Source organism: Fragaria vesca, linkage group LG4, assembly GCF_000184155.1.
Source record: "Fragaria vesca subsp. vesca linkage group LG4, FraVesHawaii_1.0, whole genome shotgun sequence".
Classification (NCBI taxonomy): Eukaryota; Viridiplantae; Streptophyta; class Magnoliopsida; order Rosales; family Rosaceae; genus Fragaria; species Fragaria vesca.
The window spans coordinates 11,732,789-11,752,259 of NC_020494.1; the positions used below are offsets into that span (position 1 = coordinate 11,732,789).

At 37.7% G+C, this 19,471-nt stretch overlaps 2 protein-coding genes across 2 annotated transcripts; both read right to left on the reverse strand.

Moving 5' to 3' along the window:
- Positions 1 to 236: 236 nt before the first annotated feature.
- LOC101298511 (acyl-CoA dehydrogenase family member 10-like) lies at positions 237 to 6,011 on the reverse strand. The gene is made up of 17 exons (XM_004298098.1): positions 5,913 to 6,011; positions 5,684 to 5,818; positions 5,376 to 5,516; positions 5,147 to 5,278; positions 4,772 to 4,957; positions 4,391 to 4,468; positions 4,165 to 4,284; positions 3,630 to 3,728; positions 3,403 to 3,520; positions 3,011 to 3,279; positions 2,706 to 2,900; positions 2,253 to 2,395; positions 1,945 to 2,029; positions 1,652 to 1,861; positions 1,066 to 1,218; positions 840 to 944; positions 237 to 735 (listed from the first exon to the last, which is right to left on the reverse strand). The coding sequence occupies exons 1-17, from the start codon at positions 6,009 to 6,011 to the stop codon at positions 538 to 540; spliced, it is 2,466 nt and encodes an 821-aa protein (XP_004298146.1). The 3' UTR covers positions 237 to 537.
- A 2,924-nt stretch (positions 6,012 to 8,935) lies between these two features.
- LOC101298794 (sucrose synthase 2-like) lies at positions 8,936 to 14,442 on the reverse strand. The gene is made up of 16 exons (XM_004298099.1): positions 14,373 to 14,442; positions 14,167 to 14,239; positions 13,860 to 13,992; positions 12,979 to 13,130; positions 12,655 to 12,847; positions 12,254 to 12,372; positions 11,953 to 12,169; positions 11,694 to 11,789; positions 11,422 to 11,595; positions 11,195 to 11,311; positions 10,932 to 11,098; positions 10,429 to 10,653; positions 9,952 to 10,273; positions 9,619 to 9,863; positions 9,374 to 9,512; positions 8,936 to 9,204 (listed from the first exon to the last, which is right to left on the reverse strand). The coding sequence occupies exons 1-16, from the start codon at positions 14,440 to 14,442 to the stop codon at positions 9,166 to 9,168; spliced, it is 2,481 nt and encodes an 826-aa protein (XP_004298147.1). The 3' UTR covers positions 8,936 to 9,165.
- Positions 14,443 to 19,471: the final 5,029 nt, after the last annotated feature.

Consider the following 19,471-nt stretch of genomic DNA (forward strand, 5'->3'; position numbering starts at 1 on the left):
TTTAGGGGGTAAACTAAAAGTATGGGGAATGAAATAATGTTAACTCCAAACCTCAGTCTGATTTATGAAAATTAGAGACTCTATGGGGTAAATTTTCAAAATTAAAAGTATGAGGAGTGAAACGATGTTAACCCCAAACCAAACCTCAAGGGGTAAACTGAAATTAATCCTATATAATATATGTACTATCACATAACAGAGGAATCATTTAACTGATTTATCATACATACTTAATTAGTAGTAATTAACCATTTATTGAACTTGATATAAAGAGTAAGGGATTACTTCCAACTGGTATATTGTGGATTTCCTATTCCAATTGCTACATTTTCTTTTATATACAGCATGTTTCTTTTGACATCAACATTATTGATACTATTTCTCAACTGTTAGTTTGTAGAACTATGTCGTGTTGATCTTATTAACTCATTACAATTTAACTAGGGCAAAACAGTTTCAATGAAGCACCTGGCCAGACTTGAATTCACTCATTTGTGAAATATGCTTGTTTCCTGGTTGATATCTTCCCTGAAAGTTTCAGAGTTTAGCTTTAGCTCTCTGTAGTTCTAACTTGGCAATGGTACCCAAGTGAACTTCATCTGGACCATCTGCTATTCTCAAGGTTCTTGCCGTGGCCCAAAGATGAGCCAGACAAGTGTCAGAAGACAAGCCAGCGCCGCCATGGACTTGCATTGCCATGTCCAGCACCATTAGAGCCATGTTTGGGGCTGCTACCTGCTCCACAAACCAGCAATTTAGTAAGAATAATTTGATTGACAGTTAAATGAGCACCAGATCAGTATATTTGACTCCTGCAGTTATAAGGGCAAACAGTATACCTTTGCCATTGCTAGAGCTCCGCGGGCCTTTTTGTTTCCAAGTCTATCAAGCTGGTCAGCTGCATCCAGAACCAACAATCTGGTTTTCTCTAGCTCTATTCGACACTGAAAAGCAGATAGAAGATTTATAAGATTCAAATCAGATCACCTCTTGATTCATTTGAATGACTGAAGAGCCTGGAAGTATTATAAATGAAGCTAATAATGGGTGTAATTTTATCATTACCTTTGCTATATCAGAACGAAAAGAGCCTTGTTCAGCAATCAACTTCCTAAAAACCGTTCTACTAAGAGCCCTTTCGGCCATTATCTGCATGCCTCGTTCGGCAGCTCCTATCAGTCTCATGCAATGGTGTAACCTTCCTGGGCCTAACCTACCCTGCAAGGATATTAGTTAATGTCAATATGTAAATGAACAGAGAAACATCCAGTATCTGAGTCAATACAACCAACCAAAAGTCACAACTCGCTCATTACTGCTCTCTAATTGAACCCAAAAATGAACAAATATATTAAATTCCCAACAGAAATCTCAGAATCTTTCTTTTTGGTTAAGATGCGGCATGTGGTGCTGCACATACTATAATTCTTTTGAGGATATTGTGGCAGACGAAAATTCGTCGTGGGAGGAAATAATTGTTCTTATTATATAACCTCAAAAATTTGGATTCTATAACCATCAAAAATAAAAACAAAAAGAGAGCTCAAATTTCCAAGTAAAATCTGGGAATGAAACCCATATGAGAACCAAACAAATTAGAATAACAATCTAGATAGTCCACGAGGTTACACAGAAACAGTGCACACAATACCTGTGCAATCTCAAACCCACGTCCCTCTCCCAGTAGTATATTCTTAGCTGGGACGCGTACATTGTCAAATAAAACTTCTGCATGCCCATGAGGTGCATCATCATAGCCAAAAACTGTAAGTGGTCTCTTAATGTGTACACCTGGAGTCCGGATATCCACTAAGATCATAGACTGCTGCTTATGCATGGCAGCACTGAAGTCGGTTTTTCCCTACATAGTGATTCAGGTAACCTTCGTTTATTATGTTAGAAACAAAGAAAAAATTAAGTAAATGACATAAAAGAAGAACTAACCATGACTATAAGAAGTCTACATCTTGGATCCATAGCCCCACTTGTCCACCATTTTGTTCCATTGATAATATATGAATCTCCTTGTCTATACATATAGTTCAGAGACAATCAAACATATATTTTATTCTAAATATATACAGCACAAAAATATAAAGGCATACACCACATCTAATTTAAGTATCTGTTCGAAAGGGGGCTTGGATGAAAATACTGAGATAGGCTTCCTATGTAATTGCAGTGCTTTAAGTTGATGACTGAGTAAGAGGACATGACCTTAGCACCTAGAAAGACAAACTGCACAAGCTCACCTACTAATAGAACATTCGATGTTAGTTGCATCAGAGGATGCAACTTTGGGCTCTGTCATTGCGAATCCTGACCTAATTCTCCCCTCAAGTAAAGGAATAAGCCATTCAAGCAGTTGTTCTTTGTTCCCATAACGCAACAAGACCTAATATGAAAAGATATGGAACCAGATCAATAATCTTGCAAAATGATATCTGACAAGTAATTTTATGACCTATTGCTATAAAAACATAGATGTACATAGATATTATATCAGTAACTTATTCAGTAACCCAGCATACAAAAAGCATTTCCTTTTTGAAATTTGAAGATTTCAAGAAGAATCCCCAAGATAAATAACTCGCTATGATAAAGAGATTCATCTCTGGATAGAGTACGTCATATGGTGATAGACAGATAGACCGATTATACTGGTTCATCATTCCTAGGTAGTGACTGATAAGATGCTTTCATACCTCCATATTTCCGGTATCAGGTGCACCACAGTTGAACACTTGTGGAGCCCAAACAGAACGACCCATGATCTCACAAAGATATCCATATTCAAGGTTTGAAAGACCCGCGCCCAATAACTGATTGTAGGTATCATCTGACTGAAGCTGATTAGTCCCATCAAAAATTATTTTTTTTGCCCTGGCAGCACTATCAATCTGCACACAAGTACAAAAGCAGAAGCCAATTATGTTCATTGGAACAAAATTTATCTGTATGTGCAGCATAAACTAGTCTTCAAAATGGGAAGCGAAGATCAGACGGTTACAGGTATAAATAAGTTCCATAGGCCTTCTTTCTTGGCTAGCTCCTTTAACTTCTCCTCCTCAGGATGCACTGTCCAACGCGAGGTAGACTCAGAAAGTTCATAGAATTCTTTTTCCATGGGATATATGTGATCTTCCATGAACTTGACCAACCTGTTTCTCAATTCCAGAATGCTTTTACTGGGGACAAACTTCCCTTCCCCTTTTAAAAATCCTTGATCTTCACTCTCTCGTGCCAACCCTTTGAAGTAGTCCTGAGCAACAAAAGAACCTGACAGAAAAGTTTGCATGTCAATACTCTCGCAAGCCATTATTCAAATCAAGAAAAATAATCAATCTATATGTAGAAAACATGTACTGGAAGGCAATCATTATCTTAAGATGGTGTAACTACCTGATGGAGGATGCTCAGGAAGCACAGATTCTCGTCTAACAAGTTCCCATGCGTTGTCTATAAGAAAATTAGCTTTGTCACCTGCATGCCGGGCACTCTCACCTCCTGAAGCATTACCCTGCATTTGATGGTCAACTATGTTACCTACATAATATGTTACATCCAATGACAAAAACTTTTTGCACTGAACTTGAAAAATTAATATTAAACAATGCTTCAGAAGATACCATGGTCCATCTACTATAAATGCCAGCATATATTGATGCACCACGGAATAAAGAAAATGCTATATAAAACTTCCACTCAGCAAAAGGCCATGGCTTTCCCTGCAATGCAACATTTCCAATGCAAGTCTGTCACTCAGCAGAATTTAGTCAAAAACTAAAACTGAGCTACACATAGTAACAATCAACAGGACCACCAGGTAAAAAACAGTTGCTTTACTGGTACAGAGAAGTCTGTCCATCAAGCCAACGTCTATCTCAGAGATAAGCCCACAACATTGTTAAACAGCATTCACAACATTATTATATATCCCCACACCGGAATTTGACCTTATTAACTTGTGTGGGTCAGAACTTAATCACATAACTTTATCAATCGGCAACTATTAACATTAGCACCATATTTTGGTAATGCCTTCGAAAACCAATATGCGTCTTACTTTATTCGAAGCAGATATACTCAAATTCTTAGATGAAGAAATGAACACATGGACAACTAATTCACAATAGTTTCAGTACGATTGTACATCTAACTTACAGATGACGAGCAGTATTCTGCCACATATTCTGCCAGAGAAGGAATCCCTTCTGGAAGCCCAGTATGTTCCATACCTTTACCAAGATGATCTTTGTCAGCCCCAAGGTCCGTGATATAAGGCTGCAAAGAGGAAAGTAGCAATCAATGACATGCCCATCGTTTTAAAGGTAGTTACGGTATCAAGTTTCAAACCAAAACGTTGTGCTTGATTGGAAAGGCCCAATACCATGGAGCAGTAAGCAACATCACACATTTGGTTTCCAAGAGTAGACAATTCCCAGTCAAGAATGCCAATCACTCGATCCTGCAGATTGAGAGGTCAGCATCAGATATCCACTCAGATTGTTAAGCTTTAGAATTACTGTAAGCATATTAAGATCCATTTAAAGAACACCACAGATAAATGGGGTGCGCATGCAGTGTATAATTGAACATGGATCCAAAAATAAATTTGCATCCTTTCACAAGACTAGAGTCCAGAAGCAGAAGTAGACTGCTTAGAAATTTTCAATATTTGACATGAAGAATACAAGCACAAGCACACATATCGAAATAGGTAGATACATGTATACAATCAGATTTTTTAAGGGTATCTGGAGTGCCAAACCTCAATAGGATGAAACACAAGATTATCGAGGCGAAAGTCCCCATGAACTAAGCCGGTTGCACCTCCTGAAGAATCTTCAAGAGGAATATGCTGCTGTAACCAATCAATTAGCTCAAACATCTTTGGATTTCTCTCAGGCTTGCCTTCACCAGTGGAGGCAATATATTGTTTCGCCCACCTCTCTACCTAAGAACAACATAGACTATAAGCCCCCAAGTAAGCTTTAAGACCATTGGATCCTAACTAATAGAACCTGCACAACCTTATTAAACTTGGAATATGATTCTAACTAATTTTGGAATATGATTCAATTATTGGCATTATACAAAGACACCCAATAGTCTGAGAAGCTAAAATGCATAAACTTGCATGCACCTGCCGTTTACAATAGTTTTCACGGCGCCCATACTTTCCTAGACCAATGGCATCAAAATCAGCGGAATGCAGAGACGCTAAAACTTTCGCAGTTGCTTGGTAAATAGCCCTCCTGCTCGCAGGCTCCACGCCCTGATCAAACAGAGCAACAACACAACTCAACAAAATTCAAAGCAATACATATAAAAGACACTAAAGCCACACTAAACAACTACTTCAATAGCTATACCGGTAGCCTCGGGTCAACGAAAATGCGGCCTTCCAGAAACTCCATGATGTAAAAAGACGTTCCAATCACACTGGGATCAGTACACAAACAGAAGACTTTCGGAACCGGAACCAGCGTGTGATTACTCAACGCTTGAAGCACCTGTATCTCCAAAATCAAAAGATTACAATTCTCCGCAGCTCAGTATATGATCATGATTTCAAATTTTCAATCACAAAACTAAATTACATGCTTCTCATACATTTCCTAAAGCAACGAAATAGAGCTATATAGGCCAAAATCAAATGAGAGAGAAACAGAGAGTTGACCTGGAATTCTCTCTCGACGGCGTGAGCAGACTGGAGCAGCTTCCCCGGAGGCTTCTTTCTCAAAACGTAGCGTTTCACCGCCGCTCCGAATCCGACTTGCATCAGATAAGTCGGATTCGATTGTCCATGGCCGAACTACAAGTAGAGCACAGAATCCGATTTCTCAAATTTCCACATAATACCGAAACATGTATAGAATTTTAGAGAGGGTTTAAGATAGTGAACGGACCTTGGAGACGGTGAAATTGGACGGCGAGGGAGGGAAGGCGGGGACGTTAGCGGCGGCGTAACGGAGCAAGGCGTCGAGGTCGAGGTCGTTAGCCGCCATTTGGAAGTTGTGACGGAAGCGGAGACGGAGGAGGTTGAGCTCTTCTGGATGAGGACGACTGAAATGACTTGTAAAATTAGCTTTGGAATTTGCTTCGCCAAAAGTGACAAATCCAAATATCCAATGACAGACGGAAATGGAAAGATGAGAGCAGACGCGCTCGAGTGATGAGGTGTAGACTACTCGCGGAAAGTGTTGACTAGTCTTAGAATTTGACGAGGCGCCTGAGGTTGACGGGAGATGTTGGCGAGTCTGGTAGGATTTTGATCATCAATCATTTTTATAAGAAAGATGGAAAAAGACGCCATATATTCTAAAGTGGTCGAATTGACATTATACTCTTGTATTTTTTTTTTGGTTACAACATTATACTCGAGAAATTTTAATAAATGAACTCTTTTAGGTTTTTGAGTTGATTTTTGACCATGGTTTTACAAACTATTGAAAAATAACCATATAAAGAGATCAAAAGTCCTAATTACCCTCATTTAAATTTGTGTAATTTTTTTTTTTTTTAACATTCACAATTCCCATTATCTATAAATTGCTCGATCTTCTTCATTTTTGTTCGTGCTTTCCTCCCTTCATATCCCTGAAAAAAATCATCCAAGACCAATTTGTTGCATAACATGGTTAACTTGATAGAGTAATTAAATAAAGTGATATATTATAAAGGCTTAAGCTCATTGATACCAAAGAATTGATATATTGACATCAGTTAGCAATAAGACATTAGCATATGGGGTTGCAGACAACGAGTTGTTTTTGTTTCTCAGATCATGATGACGCTGTTTCGCGTCCTTCTGGAGAAAGTTAAATGGCTGAAGAGTTTGCGTTTGGCGAAAGTGTAGTATATTGGCTAGAAATTTATAGACATGTCAGTGTGTCACTCCTATGGGAAGGCTTTCTAATGATACAAATGATGAACATGCTTAACGAAGCTTGTACATGAAAGATCTGAAGCTATTTTTGTTTTTCTCCCTCAGATAAGAGAGAAAACTGATGTTAGCATTGACTAATGAGCTCTTGAGTGCTTGGTCACCCTTCTTTATGATCTGGTAATATTACTATGGAATCTACTGGTGAAGTCTTATACCTTCTAACTGTTTGATGGAATTCCTTTTACTAAAAAAATGAAGAGAAAACATTGATAGCATAAATCTCAGGTTCTGTACAATCCATGCATGAGGTGCCAATATTACTTTTTGCACTAGGAACCAATTTAGCAATTGGAAATTCATAGCATATATACATCTTTATTTTCAGACTTTGTATACGGACTATTGATTTTTTTTCGACAATTACAAGTTAAGCCATATACGAGACAATGAAATCAAATATACTTAATTGTTACACTTTCAACTAGATAGAGTCTTGGACAATAATAACTAAACGAGACATCTGAACAAAAGCCTTTACGAAGGAGATGAAAGGAATATATTTTGTGTGTTTCAGTTTTTGAATTTGATCTTGAATGAACGAATGATAGAGGTTGGATAAAATGAGAGAAATTTAAATAAGGGTATTTGAGACTTTTGATCCTTTTGTATGGTTATTTTTCAATAGTTTACAAAAACATGATCAAAAATCAACTCAATAGCCTAAAAGAGGTTATTTATCAAAATTTCTCTATTGTATTTTGTGGTAGTTTTATCTTTTTTTTGTTTTTTTGTTTTTGTTTTGTTACAGTGGTAGTTTTTTTTTTTTGTACGGTGGTAGTTTTATCTTTTTTTGTTTTTTTTGTTTTTGTTACTAGTGGTAGTTTTATCTTAGAGCAAGTCCAACGGCTTCTTTATATTTTCTACATAATAGGGAAGCAAAACTCAAAATCTCTAAAAATTTAGTTATACCAAATCCAACAGTTCCCTATTTTAAAGATTCAAATATTTATTACAACAACAATCCTCATTTATTACAATATAATAATAAGTATAAAAATATAAAATTAAGTTTATTTTTTTAGAATAAATTATGTTTTTTTTCTTATCTTTGAGTCTTGAAGAATGTGCAACATTCAATTCTTCTTTCCCTAAATATTTTTAGAGAATTTGTAAATATAGGGAAGCAAAGCTTTTTTTTCATCTCTTTCCCTATTTTAGAGAATAAGATAGAGAAGCTATTGGAGTGGAAAATGACCCCATATTCCTTAAAATAGAGAAAATCAAAAAATTTAGAGAATTTGTTGGACTTACTCTCAGTACTGAAAACAAATATATTGGATGTGCACGTTATAAAATTATTAATTTCCGTGAAATGCTCCAGTTATTTATTACACCTTGTCGCACAGTGCTTGTCGCACAGTGCTTGGCCACTTTTTACAGCTTCGCAAGTCGAATGCCGGCTGAGGGATTCCCTGAATGCTCAACCACTAGAGCCGCGCGTGGTTATATATCTTGTACGTCCTTATTTGTTTATTTATTCTACTTTAGTGACGATTGTCTTTACGTGACTCTCAATTTGTTCGAGGCTATATAAAGCGTCGCGTCGTGGTCTCAGGCAACACTGCGAACACTCTGAGCAGTAGGTTTGTAAATGGTTTCAAGCATAACCTGAGCCTTAATCTTGCCGACCCTGCTTGTTCAGTTGTTCCTTTTCAGTGTGTGGTTTGCTATGGACCTTGCTCACCTCAGCAATTTGACCTCGAGTTCAACACGTTCACTTAAAAATATAGCTTCAGTGAATTCTAAAGCTGCCAGTTTGCGACTCAAAGGCATCTTAAATATGATATCAGTATCTGTCTGGAGCCATTGTTAATTGGCCATTTTAATCTAACATGACACACTGATGATCGTCGATCGATCAAACCCCAAATAATGCTAGTGTTAAAGGTGGGGATGTCAAAGTCCCTCTAGCTAGCAATGACCTAGCTAGAAGGTTCCTCGGCTTGGTTGGAAACTGCAGCAATCTCCTATATTTACATATTTCACAAGTCCACAAAACTCAAACATCAACTTATTTAATGTAGTTTAGCATAAGTTCGATCAGGCTTCTAACACAGACTAGTGAGTTCGAAATAACAACACGCACTTGAACCAAAGGAGAAGAAAGTATAACATGTTCTGCGCATAGCAGTTGGGGAAGATTGAAAACAGACATATGCATGCTAAGCGGTACCAAGCAGACAGCTTCGAATTTTCTGGTATGTTAAGGTAGTTCAGTGATGCTCATCAACAGCCAGCAGAATGTTCTTCACCTGAAAGATGATCAGAATGACAGAAAATTAGTAAGTTCCTGACTGAACAAGACAAGATGTGCAGTCACTAACCAGGAGGACCCATGTAGAGTGGGTTTAAGAAAAATCACCGAGGAATGCACATGCTATTATGTGGACAATATTTCACTGGAAGGATAACGTAACTAACCAGACTTCGGTACTTGAGAGTGTAAAACATCTCCAGATATCGCCTTGCTTCTCGCCTCTCAAGCTTAGAAACGTGCTTCCAGAAACCATAAACCCCAGCTAAGGTGAGCAGCCTCTCAGAATATATTTTCCATGTGTACCTTGAGAAATGAACTCAAAATCAGTTACACTGAGGTGACTGAGGTTGATAAAGATTGTCCAAGACTCCATGATGGCCGATCTGAAATTCGGCCAAGAATATCATACCTTCCATAAATTCGTTTAAGCCCAGCTCCAGATATCTTTTCCCAGTGGCTAGGATCCTTTTGGCACTGACCAAAGAAGTCGATCAGAGTTTCTGCTACTTGATCAGGGTGATAGGGATCAATATGGAACCCTGAGACACCATGCTCAATGATCTCAGCAGGTCCACCATGACAAGTGGCAAAAGTAGGAAGGCCACAAGTCATGGCTTCCACAACAGTGAGGCCAAAAGCTTCATAGAAAGCAGGCTGCAACAGATGAAAGGATATTGGATTTTTATATGCCACATGTTATTAGTGGAACCATTTCAGAGCATTACATATCTACATCACATACCTGCACAAAGACACCTCTTGTGTCTGCAATGTAGCGGTACAGCTCACCATTACGCGCACGGTTCATTTGTGCCGCTATCCATCTAAACTGGCCATGCAAGTCGTACTTCTTAATGAGGTCGTGCATCTTTTCAATCTCTACCATTTCTTCTCTATCCCTAGAGTTCTTGGCATCCATGTAACCACCAACCACAACAAGATTCACCATTTCTCTTAGTTTGGTGCTCTTACCATAGCACTCAACTAGTCCAGTTAAATTTTTCACTCTATCAAGTCTTGCCATGGAAAACACCATAGGCTTTGATCGATCAGCCAAGAACCCACTGTATCATCATAAAGGAAGTTTTAAAAATTCTATCGGGAAAATGAAGTAATTGTAAAACCTACATTTCTATAAATTTTATAGCACGCAAAAGGCTAGGGGACACAACTGTATAGAAATTTAGTTTTGTAACTATTAACATTCCAAGATACTCACATATGCTTATCATTCTGCTCAGCCCCATATATAAGTTCTTCAATTGAACCATGCAGTGCTGTAAGTCTGTTTTCGCTGTCAGAATATGGAAAATATATGCACATATCTGCTCCTGGAGAGACAATATTAAACTTAGTATCAAAAACATCAACCCCATGAACAACTCGATACAGCCCAGGAAGAGTGAAAGCTGTGTGGCTCTCATACTGTCCAACATTGTTCTGGCTGAGAAAAAGAACAAGAATATCAGCTTTGTTGAAAAGTTTAAAAAGACACAAAGTTTGAAGGCATAAATGTGCCACATGCAGCCCACTTAGTTGTAACAGAGAAGTAAACGAACTTATTTTCATAACTAGACTGTTTACACCTGAGTGTATTACTAGATAACAAGTGAAAATGCGGAAATGAGACTAGAGAAAACTGAGATACTATTTCTTCTGATAGATTAGTATGTAGTCAATTCACGTTCGAAACAACTAGACAACTAAGACAAGTAACCTGACCTTCCCGCAATCTCTTGGTATGTACTGGTGATTATGAAATCTGCACTGTTCATTGCAATGAGATCGGCAGTGAATTGACTTGAGAAATGGTACTTGTCCTCGTAGCGTTTCCAAAATATATCAGAATCTGGGTACTTCGTCTTCTCTAATGCATGAGCAATATTGCACTGCAAGGAGAATTTAATATTGCGTTATATAAACCTAAGATATCTTTTATTTTCTTCATGTTTCATGAAATAAATGATTGAAAAATAGTAGTTCACCTGTGTGATTCCTAGCTTATTGGATAACAAAGTTGCAACAAGATTTCCATCACTGTAGTTTCCAATGATCAGATCTGGAACACCCTGTAGCTCAGCAGCAATTTCATTTGACGCATCCTAAAAATAGCCAGAGGAAGAGATAAGACTGATTATGACCAACTATATTGAAACCCAAAAGACATGCATCGTAAAGATTGATAGGAACCTGTTTCCGCTTGACTACTTACCTCTGTAAAGGTCTCCAAGTAAGGCCAAACATCAAACCTTGAAATCCATTTCCTCAGAATTCCATTCTTTGTCCTGAAAGGTACACGCAAGATATATGTGTTTTCTGTACCACTAACTCTTTCTAATCTCTGGTTGCATGTTGTTCCTTTTGCATCAGGTAGCAGTCGAGTAACCTTAAACCATTATTGAGTGAAAGGTCATTATATAATTACAATAACTTATGTCAAGTTGACATCTAATATCACATAAACTTTGACTTGAGCACACTTACAATAAGAATTTTTGGAATAATATCCAGTCCTTGCTTCTTTATTCTAAGAAGCATCTCATTCTCCAGGGCGCGCACTTGGTCCAGTATATAAACAACCTATTATCAGTAAGAAGCTATGCAGATGTTTAGTGGTCATAAAAATATGTAGATATTTAAATTGCTAGATCCATTACTATTTTATGAAGCAATTTCTATATGAAAGAAAAAAAGATAAAGGAAGAAAACACACAAGAAAATGAAAGTGAAATATAAGCTATACCTGCCCACCAGTGTCCGGCAAACCCAATACATTTGCTTGGCCAAAGTAGCCATGTGGAGACACGATAACAACATTGAACACCATAGGAATCCTGCCAAGAAATGTTTCAAGTGTAGAAGGATCTGGAGCTTGCAGAATTTCCAAGAGAAGATGCACCATCTCCGACACACGTCCTGCAGTGTCACCCCACCCTCTCTCAAATCCCATTCCTTGTAACCTACACTTACAGAAAAGAGGATTAAAAGTCACCCCTTTGAGGTACCAGAACTTAAAATTATTTAAAAATAGATGAATTCCATACTCGAACTCGAACTCAGAGTATGGTGTCATTGGTGGGAACTTAGAAACATATTCCTCTGCCTTGGCTAGAGCAGACTGAAGCTTGGGTATGCTCTGAATTCGATCGTTCAGCATCATTGCCTATACAAGATTGCGGAGCTATTGGCATTCAGTCCGTATATGGAACCTCAGAAGATTTCAAAACCTTATATTCTTTATAAACCTTGGTTAGTTGGTTATATGGGTCGAGGAAAGGACATACTACTAACAAAGTGAGGTTGAAAGTAGCTTACACTAAATTCGAAAGCAAGCAAAGAGAAGTCCAGTAAAAATACACTAAAGAACCAATAGATTATTTTGACAATTAATGTAAAAAAAAAAAATGGAATGCACATTTAGCAAACTTGTGCTTATCAAACTTACATGGCCATCATGTTTATGTGTACGAAGGAAATCAAGAAGAGGCTCCAAACTATCTTTGTTACGGAACATAATTGAAGATAAGTGACGGTTAAGGAATTGAACCCCATTCCCAATGGATGATGAACGGGTTGGCCGAGGGAATGTTGAATTAAATGGCTCCAAATCAAGTTCAAGCAAATAATTGTCATTGTACCTATGAAAGCCATTTAAATTTAGATTGCATTCATAGATAAAGTACGTAATTGAAAGAATAATTAAACACTAACATGCAGTTTAATATAGAAAATTCAGTGACAAATATTTGGACTGAGATTAATTTCTTACTCTCCATCTAGAAGTTCTTCTTTGAACCCGAGATACTCGGCAACACTCAAATGATCCACACTGAGTTCATGGACATTGACACGGACATATTCCCATACACCAGGCCTTGGACGAAGTGCAAGAGTCACAAAAGGAGGCAGAACAATTGCTTCCTAAAATGGACAATAAGAATGAAATCAGAAAACCAAATCAGTGAAGATAACTTTTATAAATGTCCCCTCCCTTGGACAAGTCATGCAACAAACAATATAATGCTTCACTGCATGGGTCGCAGGACATTCATTATGATTATTATCTTATTACGTACATCTTAATTTTTTCTATGATATTAAAACATGAAATCTGTTCTTTCATTCATTATGCTATACAAAATAAAAGCCAGAAAAATAACTGCATGGAAAATCATTACACCACTTGGAACATTACCTCTGTGCAAGATTCTAGAAATCCATAACCAAATTAAGAAGAATGATCTCCTCACTTGAACTGATAAAGCATGTGATGTAAAAATCATATATAGTCTGTCTATTTGGTTGTATCAGGCAAAAACAAAAAGAAGGAAAAACAGGAAAGAAAGAGGAAACTGAGCTGAATCGGATTCACCCATTCCTTAAATCAACAAAATTTTACACCAACCAGTTATTCAAAACTTACAAGACATTCAGACAGAAGATCATTACTTTGTTAGAGGAAAAAAAATCCCAAATAATTTAATTCATTTTCTAAGCAACTAAACCAGTAGACTTCAGCAAATACTTTCATATCAAAACAGAATCAAGAAAATAATAACAGTAAAAAGCTCCCCAAATCATAAATTCATACATAACACCCAGTCACCCACACTTCAATTGAAATTAAAAAAATGTAGCAAATTGAGTGACCTGTGCAGACTGTAGAACTTTGCTGAAGGGGCTATCCTTGAGCTTCTTCATCTTCTCATCCTCTTCGATCACTTTATCGAGCTCGTTGATTATCTGATGAGGCTGCAGTATCCCATTTCCTTGATCAACATACCTTCCAACACAACACAAAAACCCCATTTTATTTTCTCAAAAACCTCTCATAAATCAAAAATGCAAACAATAAAATGTTCAATCAGACTAGATCATTCAAGATCGGTAACATGCAAGCTCAAACACTCAATCTACAAAGACATGCAAGTACAGATCGAGAAAGAGAAAGAGAAACCTGGAGAGAAGAGAAACAAGTTCGTTCCGGTGAGCGGCGAGCGTGTCCTGAATCCTCTCCCTCATTGTGGAAGCTTAGGACAGAAAAAAGGGAGAAGCAAGAAGAAGCGAAGAGAGAGTACTGAGGTGAAGCAAAGAGGAAGGGAAACTGGAATAGGGTAAGTGAAGGTGATGAGGAAGAGAAGTGGATGGGTGGTGCATTAATACAAGGGACGAAAGAGAAACGATGAAGCAAAGCATCGGTAAAGGAGATGAGAATGGGGACAAAAACGGCCATTGTTTGGACTGACGATGATTAATGTTGAATGGGGGCACTTGGCGATGGTTGAAGCTACATAGCAGCCTTCCCTCGCTTTTTCAAGTCCAGACGCGGTGAGGAAGACGGAGATCTCTAGAAACCTATTTGGGCCCAAATAATCAATGTCTTGGCCCAAAACACTTGCCTTTGCAACTCAAAGTCTTTGTAGAACGGATTATTATTCGTTTCAACTCTTTTCCTCTATCATGTCAAAGTCTCGATCGCAAGTCTGTATTTGATTCAAAATCTAGAAGCAGCACCAATTTTTGTTTTTTTTTCGGTTAATTTACTGTGATTCTCAACTTGTTGCATAACAAGGAAATCAAGGATTGCTAGCCTTTTTATGTTTCATATAATATATATTAGTTCCAAATGGAGGAACAACTTTTGCTTAATTCATGGCTCATTTCAAATTTTCAATGTGATGATCCTCAACCTGTGCTCTTGTTTTTATTGAATCACTGTTTATAAGATAACCATGTATATATAGTATCCAATCCGATATCCATAAGCCACCGAAAAGGGAGAACCGGATAACATATCTTGATTCCCTTCATCCCTTTCAGGGAATCTGCTAGTTAATATCTTCCCTCCCATCTTCCACGTACTTCAGATAATCCCAGTATATTATTCGATTCAGTCCTATGCAATCTTAAATAAAGCTCGTCCTTGATCTGTCATCTCCTTCTTCATAAACACTAGCTAGCTGGTGTAGTAGAGTACTGTGAAAATTTTGGACCAAACCATATATGCCAGCAAACTTGTAGTACAGTGAGAAAGGATCTACCATATCTCAACACTTGAATCTAGCTAGTTGTAATTAACAAAAAGGAACCCCAGACATCAAGTGTAAAGAACATTCAAAAGTGTAGATATATAGATGATGGAATAGAGAATCACCAAAAGATCGAAGAAGATATTTATATATGTTATCTGTTCAGGGATAGTGTTGTTAGATTCATTATCCATTCAGGGTCACCTTTTTACTCCTATATAAATGGGGCTTGGCCGCCAACCCTGTTACAGTTAACAGATACCGAAACAGTAAATTAAGCAAAGCAAGATATTTGTGCATCTGTTATTTTTCCATTTGAATTTGAGCATCAGATCGATGGCAACGCAAGGAGACCTAGCAAAGCTTGGGGTGGAGGCTTTTGCTATGCTAGACAAGCACTTAGGCCGGCCTGCCGGAAGGGGAAATTCCCATGAAGATCAACGCCAACCTCGAGCTCATCCTCATCAAAGTATACCTCAGCAGGCTGGTGTTATTAACAGCAAGGATGCAGCTCAGGCCTTTGGAGGGATTGAGATCAGAGAATACCCCAAAGAATATGACCAAAAACAGTTTCGACGTTATAATTATTAGTGTACACTAATACAAGTTAGCTTATACTTGCTTCGGTGTAAATTAATAGTAGCTAATAAATAAGCTGATGCTGCTCATGCATGTAACATATTATCTGTAAATTAAGGTGATCGGTGGTTCAAATAATAATAATATATGTAATTATGTAATTATGTACAAATGGTTTGAATCTCCTCCTCCTCTTCTTTTTTTTTATCTTTTTTTTATTTTTATTTTTATTCTCCTCCTTGTATAGAGACTAAAATGAATGGTATGAATAATGCGTGTGTGTATATATGCTTTGTTCGATCACCAAGGTTACTTTACTAGTTTTGGAGAACTGTATGCAATCATGCACCCTCGCTAGAAAAATTAGTTGTTTGTGCTTGCTTATATGATGAAAGGTGAATAAGCTTCGAGTCAGTGACTTCTTTGTTGCCAAAACCATTGATTTAATTTGATCCAATGTATAAGTCTTTAAACACATTAATTTTAGTTCTAACATCTAAAAATCAATTTATATATTTCTGTGAATTAGACTTATTAACTGAACTAATTTTTACAAATAGATCGAAGGTGTGACTGTGTGTGTGAGACACTGATTATAGCTTAGTTAACGATCAAACTGATGTAACCGATGTTTTTTCCCCCTTCTAATTTCTAACCGCTTTGTTTGTCATGTACTTACTGTTACTATGTTAGGCCATAGAGTTTGAATAAAAGTGACAATTAGGGCATGCATCAGATTCGCCGAGGACAAAACACGTACAGTATGTTTATGATCAAGAAACAAATCTCAAACGAGCATTTTTTTTTTTTTTTGAACTCAAAAGTGTTCTTTGTGTTAGTTAAAGATCCAAACTATGGTCAAAACGAATTTATACGTACAATTATTGAGCTTTCGAATTTGATCCTCCCGATATCAAGTTTTTATTTATGAAATCTGGGAATTAATACCTTTCCATTTTCCACAAGACTGTTCTTCCAACTTTGAAGTTAAACAATTGGCATGTGGATTCATGTTGTGTGTCTGGCCTGATGAGCATATATATCTAACTTCATTGGCAGGTAGGACGTTATTATCAGTGAAAAGAAAGATGCACATATGCTCCTCCCCTAAAGAAGTAAATATCTAGCATGCTCATCGATATCCCAAGTTCCCAACTTGCTAATAGCTAATTATATATATGCTTGAGCCACAAACATGAAGCATGAAATTAAACCACCGGTAGGACCGTAGGAGGAGTATTGCCGATTGTGGTAATGGGGCATATGATTTTTTCTTGGAATGAAATCCACTTTTAGAGACTTCATTTATCTATATGTCTGTGTGTATATCTATGCTCGAACCCCTTCTTCTCCCTTTAAAGATGCTCCTTAATTTCCACTTGCTGAAATAGAACTCCTCGATCTGAATAATTGTACAGATCACACAGATGAGCTAAGTGTGCCATCGTCAGCAAGCGTACCTTGGCTCTGTGTGTGTGTGTGTGAGTGAGGGGTTCAGAAGGGAGAAGAAGACGCTAAACTGGCGTCGTTGTTTGTAATCATTTGTTGTTTGTAATCATATACTTCACAAAGGAAAATTCGGCTATGCAGATATGCATATTTCGTTCCTAACAACCCACACCCCCCCCCCCCCCCCCACTTGCTAAGCACGTAAGTTGTTGAATGTATGTCATACATGTCTGCATCACAGACAAACTCCTTCATAAATTACATTGCAATAACGAGATAACCGAAAATATAAAATTTTCCAACCAAACTACGAGTATGTATTTTTTATATTGACATTAAGCTAACATATTAAATCTAGAACTAATGAAAGTGACCATCTAGAAGAGCTAGCAACCAGGGGCGGATCTATGTCTAAAGCTGCATGGGCTGCAGCCTAGACAAGATTCCTGCCCAAAGTATCCCAAGTTATATATATACAGCCATCAATCTAGAGTAGCCAAAACAAAAAAAGAAAAAGTGTTTTCTTCAACCAGTTCCTCACCTCCTCGGACATGCAGAAGAGAAGGATACAGTCATCGAGAAAAGTGATGATTAAGATGAGATGAGTATTTGGTGTACTGTAAAGTAAGTGTGAAGATCGAAGTAACATAGAGAGTTGGTGATTGAGTAAACAATATGGACTAACGCTGGTTTGATTCTTGAAATTCAATGTTTATGTTTAATACAACAAAGGTTTATGCCTATTTATAGTGTTTATAAATGTTCAAAATCTAAAATTGTTGGTCAAATGTCTCTAAATTTTGGACAAATATGCTATAGAAGGCCATCTTCACTACCCTATTTTCTCAGCTCATATTTGCCAAAACTTATTATAGATGTTGTAATTCCTGATAACCAGTAAAAAAATTATGCACTTATAAAATTAACCTAAACATGTTTGAGATCCTGGATCCGCCACTGCTAACAACCCCAGTACCCAAATCCCAAAGGTTAGCTAGGGTGGACCCTTAAAGCTTAAAGAGAAAAGACGGTTTCAAACGTACTGATAAAGATTCCGAAATTTCTATATAAATGGAGCTTGGCGTGCCTAAAACAATACAACAAAGCAAAACTAGTTAGCTACTAGCAGATCAGTGTACTTGTTTCTGCTAATATCTCTACCATGGGAAATGCTCAAGGTGTTTCTCCTCAGAACCGGTCTAAACCACGTGCTACTGTCACTCCTCCTCATGGTATCAATCGCCGTCAGGGCAACCCGAATGCGGAGGAGAAAGTCCATGAAGTTCCACGACCACCTAACTACACTCGTCATGGATATGGTAACAATCGCCGTCAGGGCAACCCGAATGCGGAGGAGAAAGTCCATGAAGTTCCAAGCCCCCCGCAGCAGCAGCGGCCCATCAACTGTGACGAGGCAGCGCGACTCTTCGGTGGGACTGTCGTCACTGAATTTGGTACTCCTGCGAATAATAAACCCACTGTACGCTATGCAGAGTGATTATCAGATGAATCTCCCAGGTCCCGAGTCCTTTACTCATATCTCATCAGTACAATAATTGGGGCCCCGAGTCCTTATGTACACGTAGTACGTAGCTCTTTCTCCACGGAAGCTTTATGTCATAATTTATAAGCTGTTTACAAAGGAAAGAAGCTATTTATCTAGCCAGTACTCTTAATTAAGTTCTGTTGCAATATATATGTATTTCTACATCTTTCAGTGTAAATTTTGATGAATTAGGTATCTTGGTTGGTTGATCATTTATATGGTTTCAAATTAAGGAATATTTGCAAGAGAGATGATTCAACATGACTGCTCCCAAACGAAGGAAAATGAACAAATTTGTACAAAGCGACCCATGCTGCAATTGCATCACTTCAACCACGAACCCGCTTGAGCTCGCAATTTCAAGCCCCATTTTGAAAACTCGAAATCTTCGACCTTTTGCCTTAGGTTTCAGGGCTCTTGGATCTTCGGTATTGGCTTTCTAGGAAAGAATAGTTCATGACAGTTTCAAAAACCAGCATTTAGGGATTTAGTTTTAATTGGTTTAGGTTTAAAAACTCAGTACTCTATTGAGCTAGAGTGTGGATAACTTGTCGCACTATTAATGGGAACAATAGATCATTCTACATTTCTACACACACTATTAGTTATTTGGTTATTCTTGTAACCACCTCAGACCTAAAGTGCTCTCTCTCTCTCTC